Source organism: Pipra filicauda, unplaced genomic scaffold (assembly GCF_003945595.2).
Source record: "Pipra filicauda isolate LSUMZ 115617 unplaced genomic scaffold, ASM394559v2 scaffold98_size3848907_pilon, whole genome shotgun sequence".
NCBI classification, from domain to species: Eukaryota; Metazoa; Chordata; class Aves; order Passeriformes; family Pipridae; genus Pipra; species Pipra filicauda.
The window spans coordinates 2,193,149-2,215,580 of NW_024105186.1; the positions used below are offsets into that span (position 1 = coordinate 2,193,149).

General features: G+C 40.9%; 1 protein-coding gene across 4 annotated transcripts in view; it reads right to left on the reverse strand.

Annotated features, from left to right (window-relative positions):
* The window catches only part of ABCC5 (ATP binding cassette subfamily C member 5), a 45,031-nt gene that overhangs the window by 1,822 nt on the left and 20,777 nt on the right, over nt 1–22,432 (reverse strand). For all 4 annotated transcript variants that reach the window (XM_027750963.2, XM_027750962.2, XM_039378031.1 and 1 more), the window contains 22 exons: nt 21,338–21,485; nt 20,685–20,833; nt 19,955–20,062; nt 17,824–18,174; nt 16,348–16,419; nt 16,097–16,221; nt 15,406–15,478; nt 14,687–14,890; nt 13,879–14,022; nt 11,988–12,093; nt 11,128–11,312; nt 9,955–10,101; nt 9,489–9,618; nt 8,791–8,944; nt 8,539–8,667; nt 7,030–7,216; nt 5,643–5,732; nt 3,218–3,407; nt 2,375–2,534; nt 1,868–1,946; nt 1,216–1,329; nt 415–579 (listed from right to left, as the gene is read on the reverse strand). In XM_027750963.2, the coding sequence (XP_027606764.1) occupies nt 415–579; nt 1,216–1,329; nt 1,868–1,946; nt 2,375–2,534; nt 3,218–3,407; nt 5,643–5,732; nt 7,030–7,216; nt 8,539–8,667; nt 8,791–8,944; nt 9,489–9,618; nt 9,955–10,101; nt 11,128–11,312; nt 11,988–12,093; nt 13,879–14,022; nt 14,687–14,890; nt 15,406–15,478; nt 16,097–16,221; nt 16,348–16,419; nt 17,824–18,174; nt 19,955–20,062; nt 20,685–20,833; nt 21,338–21,485 (3,210 nt within the window). The remainder of the gene's footprint in view (nt 1–414; nt 580–1,215; nt 1,330–1,867; nt 1,947–2,374; nt 2,535–3,217; nt 3,408–5,642; nt 5,733–7,029; nt 7,217–8,538; nt 8,668–8,790; nt 8,945–9,488; nt 9,619–9,954; nt 10,102–11,127; nt 11,313–11,987; nt 12,094–13,878; nt 14,023–14,686; nt 14,891–15,405; nt 15,479–16,096; nt 16,222–16,347; nt 16,420–17,823; nt 18,175–19,954; nt 20,063–20,684; nt 20,834–21,337; nt 21,486–22,432) is intronic.

Consider the following 22,432-nt stretch of genomic DNA (forward strand, 5'->3'; position numbering starts at 1 on the left):
AGAGTCTTGCCCACCATTCTTGCACTTAACTGCTTGTGGCTCCCAAATGGAAGCCTGAAAATAGGTTAAGCATCTGTCATGGACCTGCTTGATGGCACAAGGCTTTATGAAAGTAATGGGAAATGACCACTAGGCCCCAGAGATGTAGGTTAATTCTGAGACAAATCGAGATTTGAAAACACTTTTAAAGACAGACTGTTACTCTATGATACTTTCTTGGAGTGTAAAAGATATTTTGCCCTCTGATCTTGTCACAGTCAGGCAGCAACTGCTTGTGTTGGAGTATTTTACCAAGGATATGAATGAACACAGAGGATTTCCCACCCTGTAATGCTAGCTGTTGCCCCAGTTCAGCCTGCACACATGGCATCACCAGGCAACAGGGGCTGCAGCAACAGAAGCCTTCCTGCTCACCTGTCCTTGTGTTAGCACCATGATCCGATCACAGCCCAGTACCGTGTGCAGGCGATGAGCAATTGTTAACATAGTGCAGTCAGCAAACGCCTCTCTGATGGTCTCCTGAATCAGTAGGTCTGTTTCTGTGTCCATAGCAGCTGTTGCTTCATCAAGGATCAATATCTGAAAGCAGCACAGAATCCTGGCTGTTACTCACAGTCATGCTTTCCCTCCCTAAACATAAAAATACGTAGAGTGGGCAGAATTGCCACAGCCAAGAGTTGTCACAACTGGCAATCCCTACAGAGTTGTGGTCACAAAGGTAGTTTTCACAAACACCCTTTCAGTTTTCTTGATGTAATTGCCTTCAAAATTACCCTATAGATCACACTTGCTTTCATCTTTCTCACTGTAATTATTGTTTGTCTTCTATTTCTGTAAAACCTTTCACTTTGCTGGCACAGCATGATCCCAAATTCCATTTGTAGATCACATTTTAGTGGAGTACCACGTAGATGGAAAAAAACTTGGCTCACACTCACAAAAAGGTGGAAGAAGGAAAAAATCTGATGCTCACCACTAACAGGACACTGAAGAAATTATCAGGCCAGTCTGACACACTACTGTTAACACTGGCAAGCAGTGCCTTTCCAATGGCAGGACATTACAGGAGCTCACAGCTGGCTACAAATGCCTTCCTAGTTGTTCTAACCTAATCTAATCATTGATGTGATTCCTCTGGCAGAATCTGGCACAAAAAGGCTTGTTCATTCCTATCAGTTTGATATCTCCAGCTGTTTCTCGCATTGTTGTGCTCACCTTGCAGCGACGCAGTAGAGCTCTAGCTATGCACAATAACTGTCTCTCTCCAACAGAAAAGTTTTCCCCATTTTCCATTACTTCTGAATCAAGTTTCATAGGCAGCTGTGCAACCTGTGGGGGAAGGAAAAGGCAAAAAAATCTTAGAGCATTGCACAAAATCTTATAAACGTACAGATCTCCTGATAATCTTTGTCATCAAGAGAAGAGAGTGAACCTAGTCCCTGCAGGAATTCCTGCAGCCTGCGTTCCATAGCTGTACGTGCCATTTGACTTACAAGTTCAGTATAAACGTGCACATGTGACATGCACACTCACAAATATAAGTGCAGAATGCACACCTAAGGCATATATAGAAAAATATCACTTGAAGGGTAAAAATATCACTGGAAACGTTTTAACACCTTAAGAATCCCTGTGATGAAGCAGCACTCTGCTATGCTATTGACTAAAAAGAGTACACACACAGAATACAGCATGTTCTCAAAAAAAATCTAACACAGTCTGATAAAATAGTGGGGAAAAAGAAAAATCAGTCAAATAAAGCATTGAAAATGAGGGGGGGAAGCTTTATCTAAAGTAGCTACTAACAGAATATGTTGGTTTGGAAGCCAAATGCAAACATGTATCTCACAGGGCACATGATACTTACACACTCCTTCATATGAGTTCTTTCCAAAGCAGCCCAGATTTGCTCCTCACTGTACTGATTGAAAGGATCCAAGTTCGATCTGGAAGGAGAGGCAGAAAACAACCAGAATTTTAACTCAGCAATGAATGGCAAACCAGCAGCGTGCTAATTCAGATTCAGACAGATGATTCACATCTAGCCTTCCAATGACAGAGTTTCCTTGCCAAGGAAATCAGATGTTCCCAGCACACTGGCGTTAGAAGAGACAAAGAACAAGAGTAGAGACGGAAGACAAAGATAGAAAAACTTCAACCAAATATAAAGGGAAAGCAAGACTTTGCAAAGAGGATGATCACACACAGTGCTGACCTGGGCCAGTTAAAATCATTTAGCTCTGATTTTTTTGTTTCAAAACCAGAGCAGAAGCTAGGATGCCTGAGAGCTATCACCTCAACAGGCACCTATTTGAGTTCAGGTATAAGCTGATCGATTGCTCGATCCTTCTTGCCTTCTTATAGTTTGACTAACCTCACAGTGCCACTGAACAGCACGGGTTCCTGAGGGATTATGGAGAGTTTACTTCGAAGATCTGCCAAACCAATGTCATTTATTTTCACTCCATCAATTTTAATGCAGCCTCCAGACAGTTCAACGAGACGAAAGAGTGCCATTCCAAGGGAAGACTTCCCTACAAAGGAGACAGGAAAAACAATACTGCTGTTCATACAGAGTCATGGCAGTTTTCAGATGAAATAGTTTTAAAAGCTGTCCATGTGTAAGAAAAGTATTTTAAACTACCATAAAGTCCTGGCAAGCAATCCCAGGGTTTAAACTTGTAAGCAATTGTAGGGGCAGCTCTTAATCTCTCCTCACAGAAGCCACCCCACCCTCACTGCCAAAACCTTGCCATGTAAACCCAATACAGCATTATTAATTACTTATTTTGAATCTACATTTTGGAGTTTATTTAAGTCATCTCACAAACAGAGGTTTTGATTCTTCCCAGTACAGACTTCTAAGATAGTTTATAGCTAAACCTGGCTGCAGCATCAGTACAAAAAACTTCCAAGAGTCAAATAAGCTGCAATCAACGTAGGTAACATTCTGTGCTGCTAAGTAGTTTGGGGAGTTAAACATAATGAACATATTGGCTCAAGCATAGTAGGATATCACTCTGCTTTAAATGGAAACTTATTTTCACTATTGTTTACAGGTATCTTCCTTATGTACGCACATGAACAGAATCCACCACTGAGACTTCTGGACTAGTCCTGTGCAACCAACAGTTTATCCAAAAACAGGAGAACCAATGACTGACCCAATCTATTCTTTTAAAGTGGTAATTTAACTCTGCTGAGTGCTTTTCCTTACCTGAGCCTGTCCTTCCCACAATGCCAATCTTTTCCTTCGGTTTGATGGTAAAGGACACTTTTTTAAGTACTAGAGGGAGGTTCTCTCGGTACCGCATCTCTGCATTTTCGAAAACAACTTCACCTTCCTGCGGCCAGTCCAGAGGAGGAGTTTTATTCTTAATTCGAGCAGGAGCTTCCAGGGAAAGTGTCTTTTAAAAAAAAAAAAAAAAAAAAAAAAAAAAATCAGAGAAGTTCAGTTTCCAGTAAACAAGCCACCAGAAAGGAAAACTATCAGCTGCAGCTTTCAGCAGTTCCTCCCTGCAGACTCAGCCCAGATCAGTTTATGGCAGTTTCATGACAAGCTGTGTGGCTGAATGTGGGCCCAGTGGATCAGGAGTTTGCTGTGTTACACTGACCACTGCCTCAATAATGACATCAGTCCTTTTATACAACAATGTCTTTCATCACTGGAATTCAAAATGTATTTTAGGCCTATTATTTATCAGCACAATCCTATTGAGTTTTGTGTCACTCTAAAGGCTGGATGCGGAATCTGCTGCATTTCTATGCCTCATTTGCTGTGCTGTGCCAGTGTCACCTCCATTGATCCTGACACAGAAGAGAATGCCCAAGTGACACATTGTATAAATGTCACCCTTTTCCTTCTCCTCCTCATTTTCCCCTGTCCCATTAAATCACTGAATCAGTCGCCCCCTTCCATCTCGCTCACTTTTGCTATTTTATTCTGCTCCCTAATAGGTCCCTCACTGAGCAGTTCACCGACTAAACAGAAAAGCAGAACCTCTGAAAGCCAAACACAAGCCCTTATAGCATGTTTAGAGTGAAGCCAAGGTCACTTTCCCATATTTGGCACAAGCAGCCTCAAAGAATGGCAGAAATCAAGTCGTGGGATTCACCTTGAATAACTTACAAAGTAAAATCTCCAAATGAACCAGGCCCTGACAACTCCTTTATTGTCTCTACAAAGAGAGATCTCTACAAATGCTATAAAATAGCATTTCTGGACTGTGATTTTTCTCATTCTAATATAAATACTTAGAGCAGGTAATAAATTGCCCTCTGGAGATACCCATTTCCTACACTGACCATTGAGAGATCCCTCAAGGACTGTTCGTGGACATCTGCAGCATCTAGTTAGAGGCAGATTAATTGTACCCCAGGGGGTTGAGAAAAAACAGCCATCTGCTACAATAGTGCTCCAGTTCTTTGAGCTTGGTCCATAACAGCACCTCAAACCCTCACTGAAAAAAGCCAACCCTGGGCCTTGGTAAGACCCAGGACCTGCACATTGTTCCGCTGCTCACCCACCCCTTCACTTCAGCTTCAAACTAGTTTTATAGTTTCATAATAAAAATCACAGATAGTGTTGCCCTAACACTGATATGAAATTATAGACATAAGACATAATTTTTAAAAACCCCAAACAGCCTACAACTGTAGGTTTTGCAGTCTAAGGCCTGCCAGTGATAAACCCATCCCAGCCCAGTGAAAGATAACAGGCAGTATTTGGCACAGTTGTCAGCTTGTGTGGTCACCAAGTCTTCCATATACAGAAATTTTCTACTTAGATGCCACAAGAGGATTTATTTATTTAACTGGGGACTGGGTAGGTTGGGGGTTTTCTTGTCTTCAGATTAAATCCACAGGCTACAAAAATTCTACAAATATCAAGATTTACCAAACAGATGGAGATATCTCCCTCTGAAGTTCACAGGGAACATTCAGTGACAAAGCCTTTCACCTCACAGACCAGACCCAGTAGAGGGCTTTCCCCTGGCTGCACTTTCCCCACTGACCTATGCCCGGTTCTGCACACACAAATCCTAGTTACAAAGAAAGAGTCACAGATAATCAAAACAGCTTGCTAAGCATTTAGCCTGGCATACTTCTCATGTTTAGCTGAGCACATTTGTTGTGTTTCCAACAAGAGCAATTCCTTCATTTTTCAAGCATACAGAAATATGTTATGCAAGACAGCTTGGAAAAAGTAATATGCTTATTAGGATGTAGCGGAATTATACGTAGATAAAGTAACAGTTATCTGTGTTTAAATGAAGGAGTTCCATTAGGTTTGGAATGATGGATGCCAGAAAACCATCCTTTTGCTGTAAGATATTGTATTGAACCCCCAGTTGCCCCTTTCACACGCTCCACTCTTTACTGAGAGTGCCAGAAAACTTTCAATATCCTTATGTAACTCCAGTGGTGCCTGTAAGCTTAGTTACCTACCAGCTCTTGGGCCATTCATCCCACCAGTGCTTACATATGTGCTTCATAAAGCAAACTCACTCTGCAGTATTACAGCACAAGCATTAGTGCCCTTACAAGATCAGAAGCACACATTCTGTACTAAGGCAGATTATGGCAGCATAACAAGCAACAAGAGATTTCACAACAGGCAGTTGAATGTGTTACAGTCCTACCTTGATATAGTGGTCAATCCTCTCCACCGAGGTGAAGCGAGCTTCTGTCTCTGAAGCAAGTCTGACTGTAAACTGGAATAAGCCTGTCAGCTGAAGAAACGAAAGACAAACACAAATTTTTAGATAGCTGTGATTTATTATTGAATTGAAAGATGAACCTACTGGACAGTGCAGCCAGCAGGACCAGGGCAATGACCAACCCCTCGTACTTGGCACTGGTGGCACCACATCTCAAATCCTGAGTTCACTTTTGGGCCCCTCACTACCAAACAGACACTGAGGTGCTGGAGCATGTTCAGAGAAGGGCAGTGGAGCTGGTGACAGGTCTGGAGCACAAAACCTGGGAGGAGTAGCTGAGAGAGCTGGGGGTGTTCAGTCTGAAGAAAACATGGCCTAGGGAGGACCTTCTCACTCTCTCTCACCACCTGAAAAGAGGTTATGGCCAGGTGGGGGTTAGTCTCTTCTCCCAAGTAAGAAGTGATAAGACAACAGGAAATGGCCTCAAGTTGTGCCAGGGGATGTTTAGATTGGATATTAGGAAACATTTATTCACTGAAAGGGTTGTCAGACACTGAACAGGCCACCCAGGGAAGTGGTAGACTCCACCAACTCTGGAGATACTTAAAGACATGTAAATGTGGCACTTGGGAACATAGTTTAGTGGTGGGCTTGGCAGTGCTGGGCTAACAGTTGGACTCAATAGTCTTAGAGGTCTTTTCCAACCAAAATGATTCTATGACATTTGATACAAGTACTCTTGGCACTGGGCACCATATAACTAAGGTGTTCAAGCAAGTTAATGTAACAGTGGATTTTAGAATAATCATAATTTATGAACCACTTGAGAAACCAGCAGCTTAGAAACGTTTCCCAAGAGCAACAGCTTTAAGTACGAGCTGTCTAAGCTTTTTAATTTCACCTCACTACCACGAGGAGGCAGAAGAGGCCAAACAGCAGGTCCAACACCAGCACTCCAAGCCTGCAGCTTCTCTGACTCAGCGCTGAATGCTGTTTGCTGTGAGAACACGCTGCAGGCAATACATTAAGATATTAGTTTGGCACGTGTCTGATGTACTATCAATCCTATCTCTGGAAATATCCAAGAAAATTGCAATTTTCAGCATATGCCTCAAACAGTTTCTACTTCTTTGCTTAAAAAGAAGCAGCTTGCCAGAACAATAGCATTAAGAACATAGGCTCCTCAGAATTTGTAATTTGACTGCTAAAGGTCATGACTCTGAATTGCTTTCCCTTGCATTACCCAAGGAGGTAATAGTATATTCTTCCATTCTAGTGCATTAAGTTTTAAATGATGTGTTTCTTTTACCTATTAGCAATATCTGTATTAAATGAGAAATTAAATATTACAGTATGTGGACACACTCACCTGCACAGCGTATGAGATAGCCAGCCCAGCATAGGCAGGAGGGATCTGGCCATGCATTAAGACAATCATAAGGCCAGTGGTTGTGATAAGAGCAATGCTGATAATGTCCAGCCTCACAGCCAGCCAGCGCATCGCACAGCTGAACAGGTAAAACGGCGCCTGGTTGTCATCCAGGAGCTCCTGGTACCTGAAACAGATACAGGAAAGGTTAGCAGACTCCATGAGCCTGGTGTTCTACAGATACCTCCAGTATCAGAGCTCAGGATAGGAAGGCTCATCATTGACAAACTCTCAAACCAGGCCACGAAAGCAGGGTTTGCAAACTTCCCTGAGTAATGTCAGATATGGACTTAGCTCAAACTCTCAAAAGTCACATCACCGAGTCTCTCTGCATACAACAATAAATTATACCGGGGTGAATCAAAATCAGGGACATTACATGCACTTTCACCACAACTTCACCTATGCAAGACGCTCCAGAAGATGCTCATTGGCTACATATTACTCCATGGCTAACAGCAGCAGTGCTTCAGAATATGTTATTTTATACACAAGTATAAAAACCAAGTCTTGATAGAACTGGTGACACTAACTAAAACACATCAGTAACCCCTTAATTTACAATCCTGATACTGCAGAGCTGAGAAAGTATACTTAAGGAGAGACTCTTAAGAGATTCACAAAGTCAGTAACTAGATTTTCTGATCATCCAACTCAATCACTGTTGCACATTTGTGCAGTGCCTTAGTGCTCAAGCAACCAGCAATGCCAAGGGACTGCTATTTGCACCTCTACAACCTTTCATCTAAGCTGGTGTAGCAGTGCCTTTCCAGAGCTTCTGTGGCAATTCTCCCTGCACTCCCACGCTCTCGGTCTCATGACTTTGCACCTGCAAAAAACTCTGATACTGTTACAGCAGGTTCTCATGGGAAGCAAATGCCACTTACGTGAGAATGTTTTGCTTTCCCTCACTAACATTTGTTTTGAAAATTTTAGTTTATACTGGAGAAAACCAAGCACAGAGCACAAGGTGGCCACAGATCACTGAAATAACTGATAGATACTCTCCAATTACACACGTGCACGGAGACAAACAGCTCATCAATACTCCCACTGAGGTTTGGTTAGCATGCCTTAGGTAATGCTAATAACATCACAAGGAGAAACAACCCACAGAACGTATGAGCAGGACCTGATGAAAAGCACATACTAGTAAGGGAAAAGCATGGTCAAAAAGTTGTCCTCTCCATTACCATTGCCACCTGCTGCATTGCAGAGAACTCCAGAGAAGGGCATTCACCTGGGACCCCACCACTATTCTTCCCACTTGGTTACTGGGGAGTTTTCCCTTCTTCTCGGTCTCCCTCATTTTTTCCCAGAAAAGTAAACTTTCACTCTCAGAACTAATGATGCCATCAGCTATAGACCCCATTAATAAATCTTTCTGAATGCCAACCTGTTGCACCCTGCTTTATGCTCCACCACCCTCAGATGGATATCTAGACTGACCTGTGCAGAAATTCCTGCCCTTTGTGGTAGGCATGGATTGTAGAGAGACCCTGGATGCTAGATGTAATGTGAGACAGGAATGGAGACTGTGTGATGTTGTCCAGACGCTTGAGCTCCCGAATAAAGACTCTGGAAGGAAAGAAGCACTTTAAGTGACGTGTAAAACTACCATATGCCAACCACTACATTGCTGCACATGTACTTGAAGGTCAAAGTATCTGTACTTTCAGTCAAAGCAGCTGATGCACTTACCTAGACACAACATGCAGAACTGTGAACAGGACAATGAGGGGCCCCACTGCCACCAGGAACCAGGGGAAAACCCCAGAAATCACCCCCACACAGAAGAACACAAGGATGACGTTCTGGATGAACATTTCCGCTTGAAATGGCAAACGAACATCAACTGAAAAAGATGGAGGGAAGAGAGGAAGATTTTGAGTACAGAAAGCTAAAACAACCTAGATAGAGCAATTCAGTCCAGCTGTACATCATCATTGACAAGGACAGTGATTTCATGGCTTATTCAAATTAAAAATGTACATTTTCATTAGGGTGCTTTTACCCTGTGAGCTGCTGGTAGTCTTTCCAATTATTCCCATTTGCAGAAATAGCACTGATGGAACTCTGACCTAATTACCACCAGTGCTGCACATCAGCTTCACCCTGATGTTTTAGGTCACCCCTGCATTAACTGCTAAGAGCCTGTGTGCAGCCTGTAGGTACAACAGCAGCTGCACATTTTCTTCTTTATAAGAGAATGGACAGACCTGAAACATCAGCTGCCTTCTATCATCATAACTCAGGTACATCCCAATTCCAGCTCTGTCTATTACAAGTACACATTTGCTACAGGGTACGATTACCCAAACAGCAAGAGACTGGAGAGTATTCAGGAATTAACTGGGAGCTCTGAATGAGGGATTTACAGCACACACAGTAAGAGATACCTTCATCCATGTCTTTGGAAAACCTGTTGAGAATCCTCCCAGTGGGTGTAGTGTCAAAGAACTTCATGGGACTACGCAGAATTCGTCGGAAAAGCTCGTCATGGAGCCTTGAGGATGCTCTGAGAGTTCCCTGACAATGCAGAAAACATCGCAGTGTTATAATGGGGTGTTTGCATTCCTGTCACTGCATCTCCTCTGGCCACCAAAACATTCTGCTCAGTTTCTCTGTCCAACCATAAGGGGCTTCTTATTGCCTTCTGTGCTTCCAAACAACAGAAAGAAGTTCTTAATTTGGGCAGAAGTTTAGCAGAAAGCATGGTGCAGCCCCAAGAGATGACACAGAAAAACCATGACTGACTTCTTCTGGTTCAAAAGTCTCTCTTGGGAGATGACCAAAGAACCACAGTGACAGCAATATACAGGAGCAGAAGGAAGGGGGGATAATAAAACCAGCATTGGCACATACCTTTACAAAGACCACACCACGAACAGCTTTCAGGATCAACATAACTGCCATAGACAGTGCATAGATGCCAGCATAGTAATGCATGTGAGGGTTATCTTTCATACTGCTGCTTATGACAGTTTCATTTCCCAAAGTCACAGTGGTGTTCTGCAGAAAAATCAAGGTTTCAGTGGTTAGCTGAGTCAAGGACTAAGCACATGCACATTATATGAGGTAGAGTTTTACTGTCTTGTGTCCTCTCCCACCATATTTGATATTTCTTCTTTAAAGTACTTCAGTGACCTTTGAACACTTCTGCAATTTTTCCCTGGCAGAGACATCCGACTTGCAGATTTGTAACCCTTGGACTTTTTCCTACCATATCTTTCAAAATACTACCACAATATCTACTTCATTTGATTCCTAACCTCTCATTTCACACTTATTTCTTGTGTTCTTCTGAACAATGCTAGATATTTGCATACTACCACTCCCACCACCACAGCAATATTCACCTTGGATAAGTTCAGTCTTCAAACTGTTTTCTGCCAGTATGTAGTAAATTCTTTAAGGTCACACTGTCATGCATTTTCATTCTCTCTTCTTATTTTTCATCTTTGAGAATATTTAAGGACCCCTCATTGCTTATTTTAATATTGTTGGCCATCTGCACTTCATTATTTAATCTCTGAGGTTATTAGCTTGCTCTCTGCATCCCCACTAAAAAGTCTTGCAATTACATTTAAATGCAACAAGACTTGCAATCAAAGCCCTTAGAGTGGGAAAAATCCCAAACCATTCCAGGTCATCAGAATCTGCAAAGAAATTCCCAAAAGTCATTTGACTTATAGCCATATTTTAAGAAGATTATCCTGTTATATGTAAGATCATGTTCAAACAAAAAAACCACTAAAATTAGCTTGTTGGCCCCTTTCACATTTTCACTTCCTTTTCTTAGACTAACCAAGACAAGGAACAAGAGGGCAGTATAAAGCCACATGAGCTCTTACATCTTATTACTGGAGCTCTCTTATTCTTGGAGATTAACTCCCTAGTGAGATCACCTCCTGGGGAGCCTGAGAACTCATTTAAATTAGGAAGCACCATTTGGTCTCATAATACTGCTTGGGATTAGTCTAGCTGAGCAAACCCCCCGACCATTAGACACAGGAGTAGAAAAGCTATTTAACTTACTCCACTGCCTTGCTTGATCCAGAAACTCAGCCACCAGTTGCTAAAAGCTGTGCTGCCCACATTCAGCACAAACAGTGCCATGATGATGAGGAATGCAATTGGGCCTCCAGCTGCCTGAATGTAAACACCATAAACAGACCAGGGGACAGAGCCTTTGCCTTTCTCTTCCAACTGGACCAACTGGCCTGTGAAACAACAGAGGAAGAGGGATTGAGGAAAAGGAAGCTGTTCCATAAAACTGTAAATTTGAGAACATACATAAAATTTGTAATTTTCAAACTGTACAAATTACTGTCAGAAACACAGACTTTACTTAATATGTAGAACTCAATGGTTCAAACAGTCTTTGAAAAAGTCCTATTTCCTCTGCAGAATCATTTATGTCATGGTATGTCTGAAAAGGTATCATTAGCACAGACTTAAATGTTAGGCTGGTGTCAGCCTCACTATTGCTTTTTAAACCTTGAAGTTCAAAGTTAACATTAAACAGAGAACTACAGAGGTCAGACCTCCCAGTTCTTCATAGATAAGTGCCATGTTCTGCCTGGGCCTCTGAGTGCCAAGCTATACACATTGCCCTCTTAGGAGGGAGAGGTAGTGTGGGATAGGACACAACCAACTCCTTTGTGCCGGTGGCACCTGACCAGCAGCAGCCTGATTGAACTTAAAAACATTGTACAGGCACCCAAATTTAACGCGTTAATGAATGCTCTTTGCCCACTGCTTGTGTCCCATCAACCACGCTGAGTGACTAGGATTGAGACAGCTTTCAAAACCTTCACAATACACTTTTAAAGGAAATGTTTTGAGCTTACTGGAGGACAAAATAATTACAGCCAGAAATTTGATTACATAGTTACCCTCCTCTTCCTTCTTTACAACTTTCTCCTTCTTCACAGACCCTGTTTTGGTACTTTTATCCTGGGGCCTCTTCAGTGAATTGTTTGTGTTCTTCTTTATATTAATCTGTAGGAAAACAGTGACACTAAACATATCGGAGTAATTTGCTTTGACATTTTCATATCTGAACCCAAACTGCTAATAAGCTGCCTCCTAGGGACAAAGGCTTTCAATAGCTTAGCATTCATGTCGAGGAGGAAATTAACTGTGTTGTTATTACAGATAAGTCCCATCTCTGGTGGACTACGTTCTCCTCCTCTATCAACTTGAACCACTACCAACCTGTATTAGGAGTGTGCAAGGTTAATTCCCAGAAAAAGTGACATTAGGAGTCCACATGGTAAAGGAACGACATTTCTACTACTGAGAGAAAGTTACAATTCCCTTGATCCTTGTAAAAATAACTGACAATTTTTTTTAAGAGGCTTTTTCCCCCAAACACCCTAGTACTCCAGAGACATTTCTTGAGACCTTTCCTAAGAACAAAGTCAGGTTAACTTATCTTCCAGAAATGAAGCATCCAAACACTAAGCTGCACACACAAAAACACTGTTCTAAAGCCAGCCATGCTCCAGCAAATGGAAGTTACTACCTATTCAGAGACAGACTATGTTAACCAAAACCCTCTACACACCAGCTCCAGGGTCATCTTCCCACACTTTATGTGAGAAGAGACATCTCACATATCAAACCACAGAGAATCTAACTTGATCATCCATTTCTTCTTATCCCACAGGGAATGCAAATTAATGCTCCTTCCATGAGCTAGTGTTTACAGAGAGACACAGAAGGTCAGCCAAGCGTGCAGACTGAAGAACCTCTTCTTAACTGTTATTACATTAATCTTAAAGGGGCAGAACTATAATCTTCGTGCCTCAAAGGATATGCAGAGCAATGCATTATATCCTTTTGCTTCTTTCACAAACACCTCACAGGAAAATATTTCACCAAGCACCTTCTGTATCTGTATTTCTTACAATGCTTCCTTCTCAGAGACCTTTTTTCTTTTTGCAAAGGTCCACAACTTGCGAATAAGGAGCCCCTTACCTCTTAAAAAATAAACTGCTTATCTACTTTTAATCTCTTCTTGATAAAAGAAAATGCACACAAAACTTAGAGAAGTAAGTTACTATAAAACAAAAGGCAAAGGTCTTTACTGCAAAGATTCACTTCAGAAAACAAAGAGGAGAAGGGTAGGAAAAATTAAATTGCTGAGAATTTAAATGCTTGTTGTACTGAAGGGTTCTTGTTATTTTCTAGATTTACATTTTTTTGCAAACACAAAAATAGTGAACACATATCTAAGTTTGCAGTCACAGACCCTTTTAATAAGAGTAGTAGTGTCAATCCACAATTTTTTTTCCTCAAAATCCCCTAAAACATAGCATTTTCAGTTACGTTTCCAAAATACTGCCATATCTAACTTTAGACAAGTTGTGTCACTTTTGCTGTGCCTCAGTCACACTCTACTGAAAAAGTAATAACAAGCCAGTAAGAATTTTTTCAGACAAAGGTTGTTCAAGGTCTGTGCTAATTAGAAGTAAATTAAGGAGTGGGGTGTACAATAAGAGGGACAAACTTCCTGCTCTGAGCATCACCAGGGGAGACACTACATTATTTTCACGATCAACTCATGAGCTCATTGGCAGAGTCCTCTCTAGTACACATTCCCTAAAACAAACTGTTACTGCAAACACAAAGTGCTAATGAAGCACAGATTATTCTATAGGAAATCTATTGGTCAGATCAACACATATGTGAAGCCCTTTTCCAGTCTTCCAACCATATCACTTGGTTCATCTCATCAGAACAGTCAGCATTCAGAGCACTTTAAGGTAAACAAACAAGTACCTCAATATGTGGTGTTTCCCCCAGCTGTAGGCTATTAAAAATAGTTGCATAATCCCCATTTAAATTCATGAGTTCCTCATGACTTCCTCGCTCAGTAATGCAGCCTTCTTTCATGAAGATCACTTCATCACAGTCAACAAGATACTGAGAAAATGGCAGTAAGAACAAGTCTCTGTCATTACATCTGATAATCAAACACACTCCCACACAATCCATCCCCTTCTCCAAATTTATAGATGCTTGTACACAACACCTATTCCCATGTAATAGACATCTGATTCTCAAAGGTCCTGCTTTGACCAGAGCACAGCTGCTCACACGATGCAAATAAAAAGTGTTTATGTTCTAACAAAGCAAATCTCTTACAGAAGACATGATTCAGGATAGTTAACACTGCAAATACTGATAGACTATGTACTAATATTTCTATGTACAGAAGACAGCAAAAAAAAACCCACCTCAGAATACATCAATTCTGATTTTCTGACACCAAATCTCTGTGTTTCTGATGTGATGAAATAGATTTATAGCACATTAGCAAAAGTGTTTTTGCACAGGATATTTATTTCTCTGGTAAATTTTCTTTAGCCAAGTGTTACCAGTCCCAGTCAGACACCAAGCAGCACAGATATCAGATAAACAATTAGACTGTGCTCAGTGCATATTTGCAAACCTAGTTTGTAAATGTAAACTATTCTACAGATAGAGTCGTGCTGTTTCAGGTCAAGGCATAGAAATTTCCAATACGAAGGCAACCGATTAAACACCATTTCAACAAAGGCCAAGAAAGGTATGAGAGATGCAGTACCTGAAGCTGATGTGTGATAAAAAGGACTGTCTTTGACTTCAGGTGTTTCCTTATTGCACTGTTAAAAATGTGATTTCCGACGTGAGCATCTAAGGCACTAAGGGGATCATCAAGGATGTAAATGTCCCTGTCACTGTACAGGGCTCGAGCCAGACTGATTCTCTGACGTTGTCCTCCACTCAGGTTAGCCCCTCGTTCACCAATCTGCAAAGAGACACCCATTATTTTATCTCTGCAGCAACACAGATACTCAGAGCTTAAGAGGTGACCAGAATGAAGCAGATCATAATATATATACATATCCATACCTCCACAACATTATATATGAATACATATATATTATAGTTTAGGTGTCCACTTTGTGAAATGTGTTAGACGTTCAAACTCAAGGTTAATATGCTTCAAATGTGGCAGTACTTTTTTTGCTTATTTTACCTTGTTTGTACTAACATAGCCATGCTTTTTTCTTAGCTACTTTAAATCAAGTTCCAATAGGTCCAACTAAGGTAGCTAAATTTGCAACACGATAAAAAACTCCCAAACTGTCAATATCTGAGCAAAAAACATGGCCTAACACTCAGCAGTCCAGGGCCTGCATAGTTAAGCCCAGCTTAGCTCATTTGCACCCAGACTGACGTAGCCTCAACTACAGTCTAGTCTGCCAAACCAAAACGCTTTTCTCCATCTACTAATTCGTTTAGTATAAGGAAAACACATACCTCTGTCAGGTCCCCATTTGGAAGAATGGCTAGGTCAGGCCTTAGGCAGCAACCATTCAGCACTGTATTGTATCTGAAGAACAATCAGATAAATAGTAAGAACGTGCTTTTTCCCCCCAGTTATTTAGCTAGTACAGCATTACCTCACTTTCTGCACTAACAGCAGATATTACAACAGCCTAAAACAAATCATCTGTTTTGGATTCCCAGAAGAAAATCAAGAATAATAATTGACCACCTCCTTCAGAAGCATTGTGAAGATAAGGAGACAATTTCTTTCCAGGGATAGCTGGCACAGGCCACAGGAAAGACCCCTACTGGAGGAGGGCCATGGAAAATGCCAATACATTGCAAACAGCAGTTGTTGTGTTTAAAGGGGGAAAGGCCAGGACAGCAAGAGCAAATACCACTTCAGTGCTGCTCCACAGCAGCTGCCAAAAACAGAGGTCAGGCAGCACCCCAGCACAGGGTACAGCCTCAGTGCTGATGAGCCATGACAGGCACACTGACAGCCACCAGACACAGCAACCACGTGCAAGAGAGGCAGGCTCTTGAATGGGACTTAAGGCAGAGACAAACCCCAGAAGGATATATAGGCTTTATCTGCAGTGTGCTCTGCATTACATTTTTCCCCACACTTAGGCCAAGAATTACTAAGCTCTCATGAAAATCAGCAAACAGTCTGACAAACCTTTCTTCATCATATTCCTTGCCAAAAAGAATGTTGTCTCGAAGTGTGGCGTTGAGAATCCAGGCCTGCTGGGCCACATATGCAAATGTTCCACTTACTGCAATGCTCCCCTCCAACAGGGTCATCTGCAATTACAGATAAACTGTGAAATTATGCTATTCCATGTTTAGAATAGACCTCATTCTACAGAGCGCAAATAACTGAAATAGGAGATGGGAAAGAGAAGAATTAGTCAAAACAGAATTTCTCACCTGTCCTAAAATTGCTGAGATTAGTGAAGTTTTTCCACTCCCCACACTGCCACAAATTCCAACAAGTTTTCCCTAGACAGAAAAAAAAATAATTGTGTACTCATTTCTTACATTCTCCATCCCTTTCAGAATTTGGACTACCTTTAGTACCTCTGAGGGGAGAAGTGGACATTAATAACGCTGGAAAGGGACAGAACAGGTGAAAAAACAAGAGTCAGCATTTTAATTTTCAAATAGCACAGAGTGAACACTATCCCACAGTGAAATAAAACTGAAATCAACTCTACAGCTCACCAGGCCTGATACAGGCCCAGAGAATCAATCAACCAAAAGCAACAAGGCCCATCTGAACAGAATGCATCAAGATGCTCCTGAGAGTGGTAAGGAAAGATACAAAGAGGGAAAGTCTGAAAGAAAAGCAGAATTTAGCGTACATGGGTCCAGTGAAACTCCCTGCCTGTGAGATCCAATTTGCTAAGGGCAGAATTCAGTTGCTTTGAAGAATTTTTCTGCAATAAAATGGGTGAGTTGATACCCACATTAAACCATTAATTTATCAAAACTGTTTTTGTTCCTTTTGTAAAAAGGTAAAGTGAACAAAAACAGTACATAGCCACTTGTGGAACACGTTACTGACCTCCTCTTAATAGCAAACTTCTGACAGAAAACTAGCCTTTATGTTTTCAAGTAACTGTACTCCTTTGTGAGGTAATTTTTTAAACTATCTTCTTCTCAACAGTTTAAAGTAATACAGGGTTTTAAAAGTTTAAAATAGTTTGAACTGTCTGTCTATTCATATGACTATAGAAGAAAATTTAACCATTAACATCTTGATAAATGCATGGATCCTGTTACTACAACATCTAACTGCCAGAATGTGAAGCTTCTATTACATATTAAGTTCAATGCTTTTTCTTTGCCATTTTACATGTTTTTACCCATCTTGGAACGATGACTCCAAATGCTTCTAAATTCTTGAAAATCTATGTCTTTCTACCGTACGAAAATTCTCAAGGAAGAAAACGGCAGATTCTCCCATGAAAAGTACTGTTTATGCTCTATTGGAACACCTAATTGCCTAAAACGTTCACCCAGAATATAGCTGAAACCCTGCAAAATTATCAAACCACTGCAGGAACACACTGTCCACCTGGTACCCCTACTGCCCTGTGGATTTTTTCAGCTCAGTGGCTCATACTCTGTACTGAGAGCTGCAAACCCCTCAGCCGAATGTGGAAGCTGTACAGCCTGCCCTTGTTTCACAGGCTGTTAGCAAAGATCTAGTTTTCTAAAATGGCACAGCTGTTTACAGCAAGATCAGACACTGCATCCTGGATACTGCAGTTGCCATGGATATTACAGGAGAGCACAAAAGCAATATGCTCCATTTCATGTGAAAACACACAGCTCTCTATTCCAAGGGACAGCTAAAATGAGGCCTTTTGAAAGCTCAGATTTCCTCCTTTCTTCTCTTACCTTTTCTATCTCCAAGTCAATGTTGTAGAGAGTCCTCTGAAGCCGAAGGTTAACCAGGTGGATGATTTTGTGCTCCTCTTCAGGGCTATGATGGTCATCACTGTCCACTAGAAGATGGCCCTTCTGCTCTGCCAGCACAGCTTGCTGTCCCTCATTCTGCAGCTTCATTTTCTCTTTCTTGCCCTTGGTGACTTTCTTGTCTTTTTTCACTTTGGGGGTCAGCTTTGGTGAGCTCTGGACGCTGGCGTGGGAGAAGTCCCAAGCCAAGGTAGCATTTTTCACCTCTATCGCGGTGTGAGGATTGGCTGGTTTTTTCTTTATCATATGAACCTCTTCCATTAGAAATAAACTCTGATAGGAGTTGTGAGAGAGGTGTAAAGATGAGACACCTGATCAAGACTGGGAGACAAGCTTACGGCACACTCACGCAGCAAAACACATCAGGCTATATAGTAGGAGGAAGCTGAAGAGCAAAAGGTAGCTCATTAGTGTAAACTAACTCCAGGTCTGCTAAGTGGCTGGGGCATTCCTGGATGTGGTGGAAGCACTTAGATACACTCAGACTTTTACAGAACTGCAATACTCTGGGAGTTTGATATGACAGGGGCTTATTCCTTCAACACTGTTTGCAACTGCAGCTCTGTAAGCTCCAGATGAAAAACACATGAGTAGAACACATGGGTTGGAGAGGAGAGGTCACTTTGAGGCAAAGTGACTGACTTGTCCTGCACACCAACTCATTAGGGAAGGAGAGGGAATGGCTTTTAACTTCAGCCTTTAACCTTCAACTTTTATGCTGGGAAAAAGTCATCTTGCACAAATGTAGCTGACCTATCTTGGGCTGCCTGACAATAAGAAGTAAGTAATTAGGTCCACTGTATCATGTTTTCCACCACATCCATCAGTATTTACAATCAACAAAGGTTAGGAAGACATTTTTCACACAGTTTAATTACAAGATAAAATGTTTGCCACTTACATACTTTGTTTTGAACTAAGAAGCCTTTTGTGACTAAAAACTTTTCAATTCTCCGCCTTATTTACTCCTGCAATTGCTACGCCTGCATCACACATAAGAAAGCTTATACTCATTTACAGAGCCAAAAAGTCAGTTATGTTTATACTGTGATGGGAGAGTATTCCCACCTTGTGCTACCTTTCCTACACAGATTAAACAGTTTACAGCCAAACTGGGAGATAATACAATTTCCCCTCTCCTTCTCTTCTCTCCCAAAAAACTCCCTCTTGGTGCATTTGGATTTAGGAAAGGCTGATTTAGGGTGACTCAGAAGATGAAACAAAATTGCTCAAAAGCAATAGGATCTCAAAATCACTCTACAGATCCTGTTCTTTTCAGACAAAGGTTTGTTTCATGAATGCATTACATGGAATTCATATACCTGTCAATGCCTAAGAAAATCTCTAATTTGAAAACTGCTATTTTCTATTTTAAAAATTTCCACAATGTGCAATGCACTATTATCTTCAAAAGAGAGGAGACAATAAAGGTCTATTCTCTGAGTGCATGAAGTACACACAGTGTATTCATCCTTTAGTCCTCATGACATAAGACTGTTCATCCATTATAAGTATTTTGTCAGATCACAACTGCATTTTATCCATATAGTGGAGTTTCAGTCACTTAATCTGGTCCGGAAATATAAATCCTCAGTTTTTCATGACCACAAATAAAACTCCAGTAGTTTGGGCAAAGCTGCCTACAGAACTCATGACATTTCCAAAAAAAGAGTTTATTAGCAAAACATGAAATATCACTGCAGATGTGTTGCACTGTCTTTTCATGCAGATGGTCTTAAAAGGGAGTTAAGAATGATTATACTGTGAGCCACCAAGTCCTGCACTCTCTCTCTCACTGTGGCCAACATCAAAATCCTAAAATCATTAAATTAGAATTCTTACACTGGTATTTTTCTTAGAAATCTAGTGAAGGGTTATTAGAAGTTTATCTCTTTTGAAGAATCCAATAATCTGGAGTGCTAAGTGTAAAGAAAAAGAACTCCTCAATCGTTAAAAGTCACATTACCTTCCAAGGTATCTACTTTTGCATCTACTATACACATACAACACTCCACATTTACAGTGAAAACTTCAAGGCCAAATGATTGCTTACCTTAAATCTGTCAACAGAAACAGAGGCCTCAGATAGAGACTTCACTGAGAACGGAGTTACTTTGAGAGCAAAAGTCATTGAGTTAAAGACAGTGACCACTGTGAACGCCTAAAAATGAGACAAGAAAGAGAATCCCATTTGGATGCCATAAAAGCTCCAGCCTTCTAAAATCTGAAATGTCACAGCAGCAATTCAAAGTTGTAGAAAAGACTCAATCCAAAAATAACCATTTAAATACTCAACATATTCTCAAACAGCAGGAAAAACAGATCTACTCAACTCTTTCTCTGGTGCTTTGTAAAAGACCAAGACAGACATCTTCGGTGTTTGTAGGTCTAACAAAAGCAGCAGCTAGCAAATTCTGCATGAACCTACTACTTGTAAAGACACAAGTTCAAATCTTGGTTTTAGAATTCGTGCTGTTTGCATCCAAGCACACTGCAAAACAAATACATCCAGTAATCCCAGTGCCCTGTCTGAACAGCAAACAGGAAGGCTCATTTACATTCAAGTCAAAACCTGTTCTGAGGAAGGTCAGGACAAAAGAGCACTGAGAGCTTTTTGTAAAAAATATAAGACTAGACCTGCTGGTGTCACACCCATCAGATGTTCACTTCTGTGAGCAAGGCTACAGCCTGATCATGGGGGCAAGCCACATGGGAAAATGGCTTAGCAGAAAACCTACAGAAGCGATAGCATAAAGAATATTTTCAACAGTGCAGTGAGTTACCTGAGCTGCTGTAAGGTCATAGCCAAGGATCATATGGACAGAAAAGGTCACCACGCTGGCAATGACTACAACTATGGGAGCCACTCCCACAGTGATGCTCTGGAAGTAGCCCGCACGCTCCAAGATTTTACGTTCCTCCTCACGAATTTCTAGAAATATAAATAGGGGCACCATATTTAAGTATGATTTGGGGGCTACACATACACACAACAGATGCTGCCACAACATTATAAACACTGAGTAAAAGGCCTAACTCTAAGCTTTAATGTTTATGACATTATAACCTTCTCATAAAGACAGCAGTTATAAAGAGGAAACTATAATGGTCTGTAAGTCTCCATGAGAATACAGGCGGTTTTTTTACTTTATTTAAAAATAGAGCGGCCAGTACATTTATTAAGTGACAAAAGAGGAACAAAATTTAAAAATTTAAGATTAGTGCCAAGACACAAACATCATTATGCTAGAAGGTGAAATTTGAGAAGCAAGTCTGTTTGTCCAACCCGTTGTGCATAAACACAGGAAGCCCAAAGGAACAGTGTTCTTATACTGCACGTCCATCAGCATCTATGGTACAAAGTCAGGATACAAGAGGCTACCAAGTAATGGGGCATCTGCACAAAAGGAAACAGTTACAGACCGTGTGAACTCACTTTGAACATTCTGAGAAAATGGTTTGACCCAGGCATACATTTTAATGAATTTAATGTAATTAAGAACTTCGTTCATCTTTTGCACACGCTCGTCTGTTGTTGCTACGCATTTTCTTCTGAAATAAGCTGTGAGGCGCGATACAAACATCTGAAACAAAGGCAACACCATGCAACATTAATGCCAACTCAGAAAAAGCAAGTACATTCAACTCCTAATCACCAGAGAAAACCAATTTTGAATCTGAAAAAGGGATTCAGGCATAGGGCAAGGCAACTGCTGTTCTAACATAAAACATAGGCTTGAAACACCATTGATATCCTCCCGCCCCATCTACACTGAGCGCTAGACTCATGATAGCAAATTTCAACAACAATATGTGAAAATAAAGGTGTGTGCTTTTACCAACATTGAATAGTACCTTCAACCTTTGTTGAAGTTTCTGAAGCACAAAGATTACAAACACATTAACCTAAAGACACACCACGTTGACCCTCATTGCAAATGCACTTTAGAACCTATTTTAGCCAACCTTTCAACCTGGTTCTTAAGGCAAAAGAGCAAGAAGGTCTTTGCACAGCCAGATCAATTTCTACTCTATGCCAGTGTTAAGAAGGTAGTAAAACAGTTTTAACATTTTTACTACATCAATCTAAACATAAATAGTTGTTTATGTGTTTTTAAGTACCTGCCACTCTTACATTCATCCCATTCCTAGTCTGAAATTCAAACCTAACAAACTACTTTAGGAAGCTTTCAGCTCCTTGCGCTTCTTCATACTCCTGCAAACTCTTTTGAAGTTCCCCCATAAATAGAGAAGACTGTTGAAAAGAACTGGAAAACATGATCAAACTCCACTTCTCATTCCCCTCCAAAATATAATTCCCATTGTGTAATCCTTACTTTTGGCCAGATACATTGGACCATAGTGAACCTCATGATATTCAGCCTCCATGCTTTATAAAACACATATTATGAATAGAATGACCAATCTTCAGCAGTCTTATAGGCATTTTAAAGGCAAGAAGATTTTGGTTTGGACTAGCCTATTTCACAGCTTGGCAGAGGCAGGAGTAACTCAACAAGAACACCCTGAG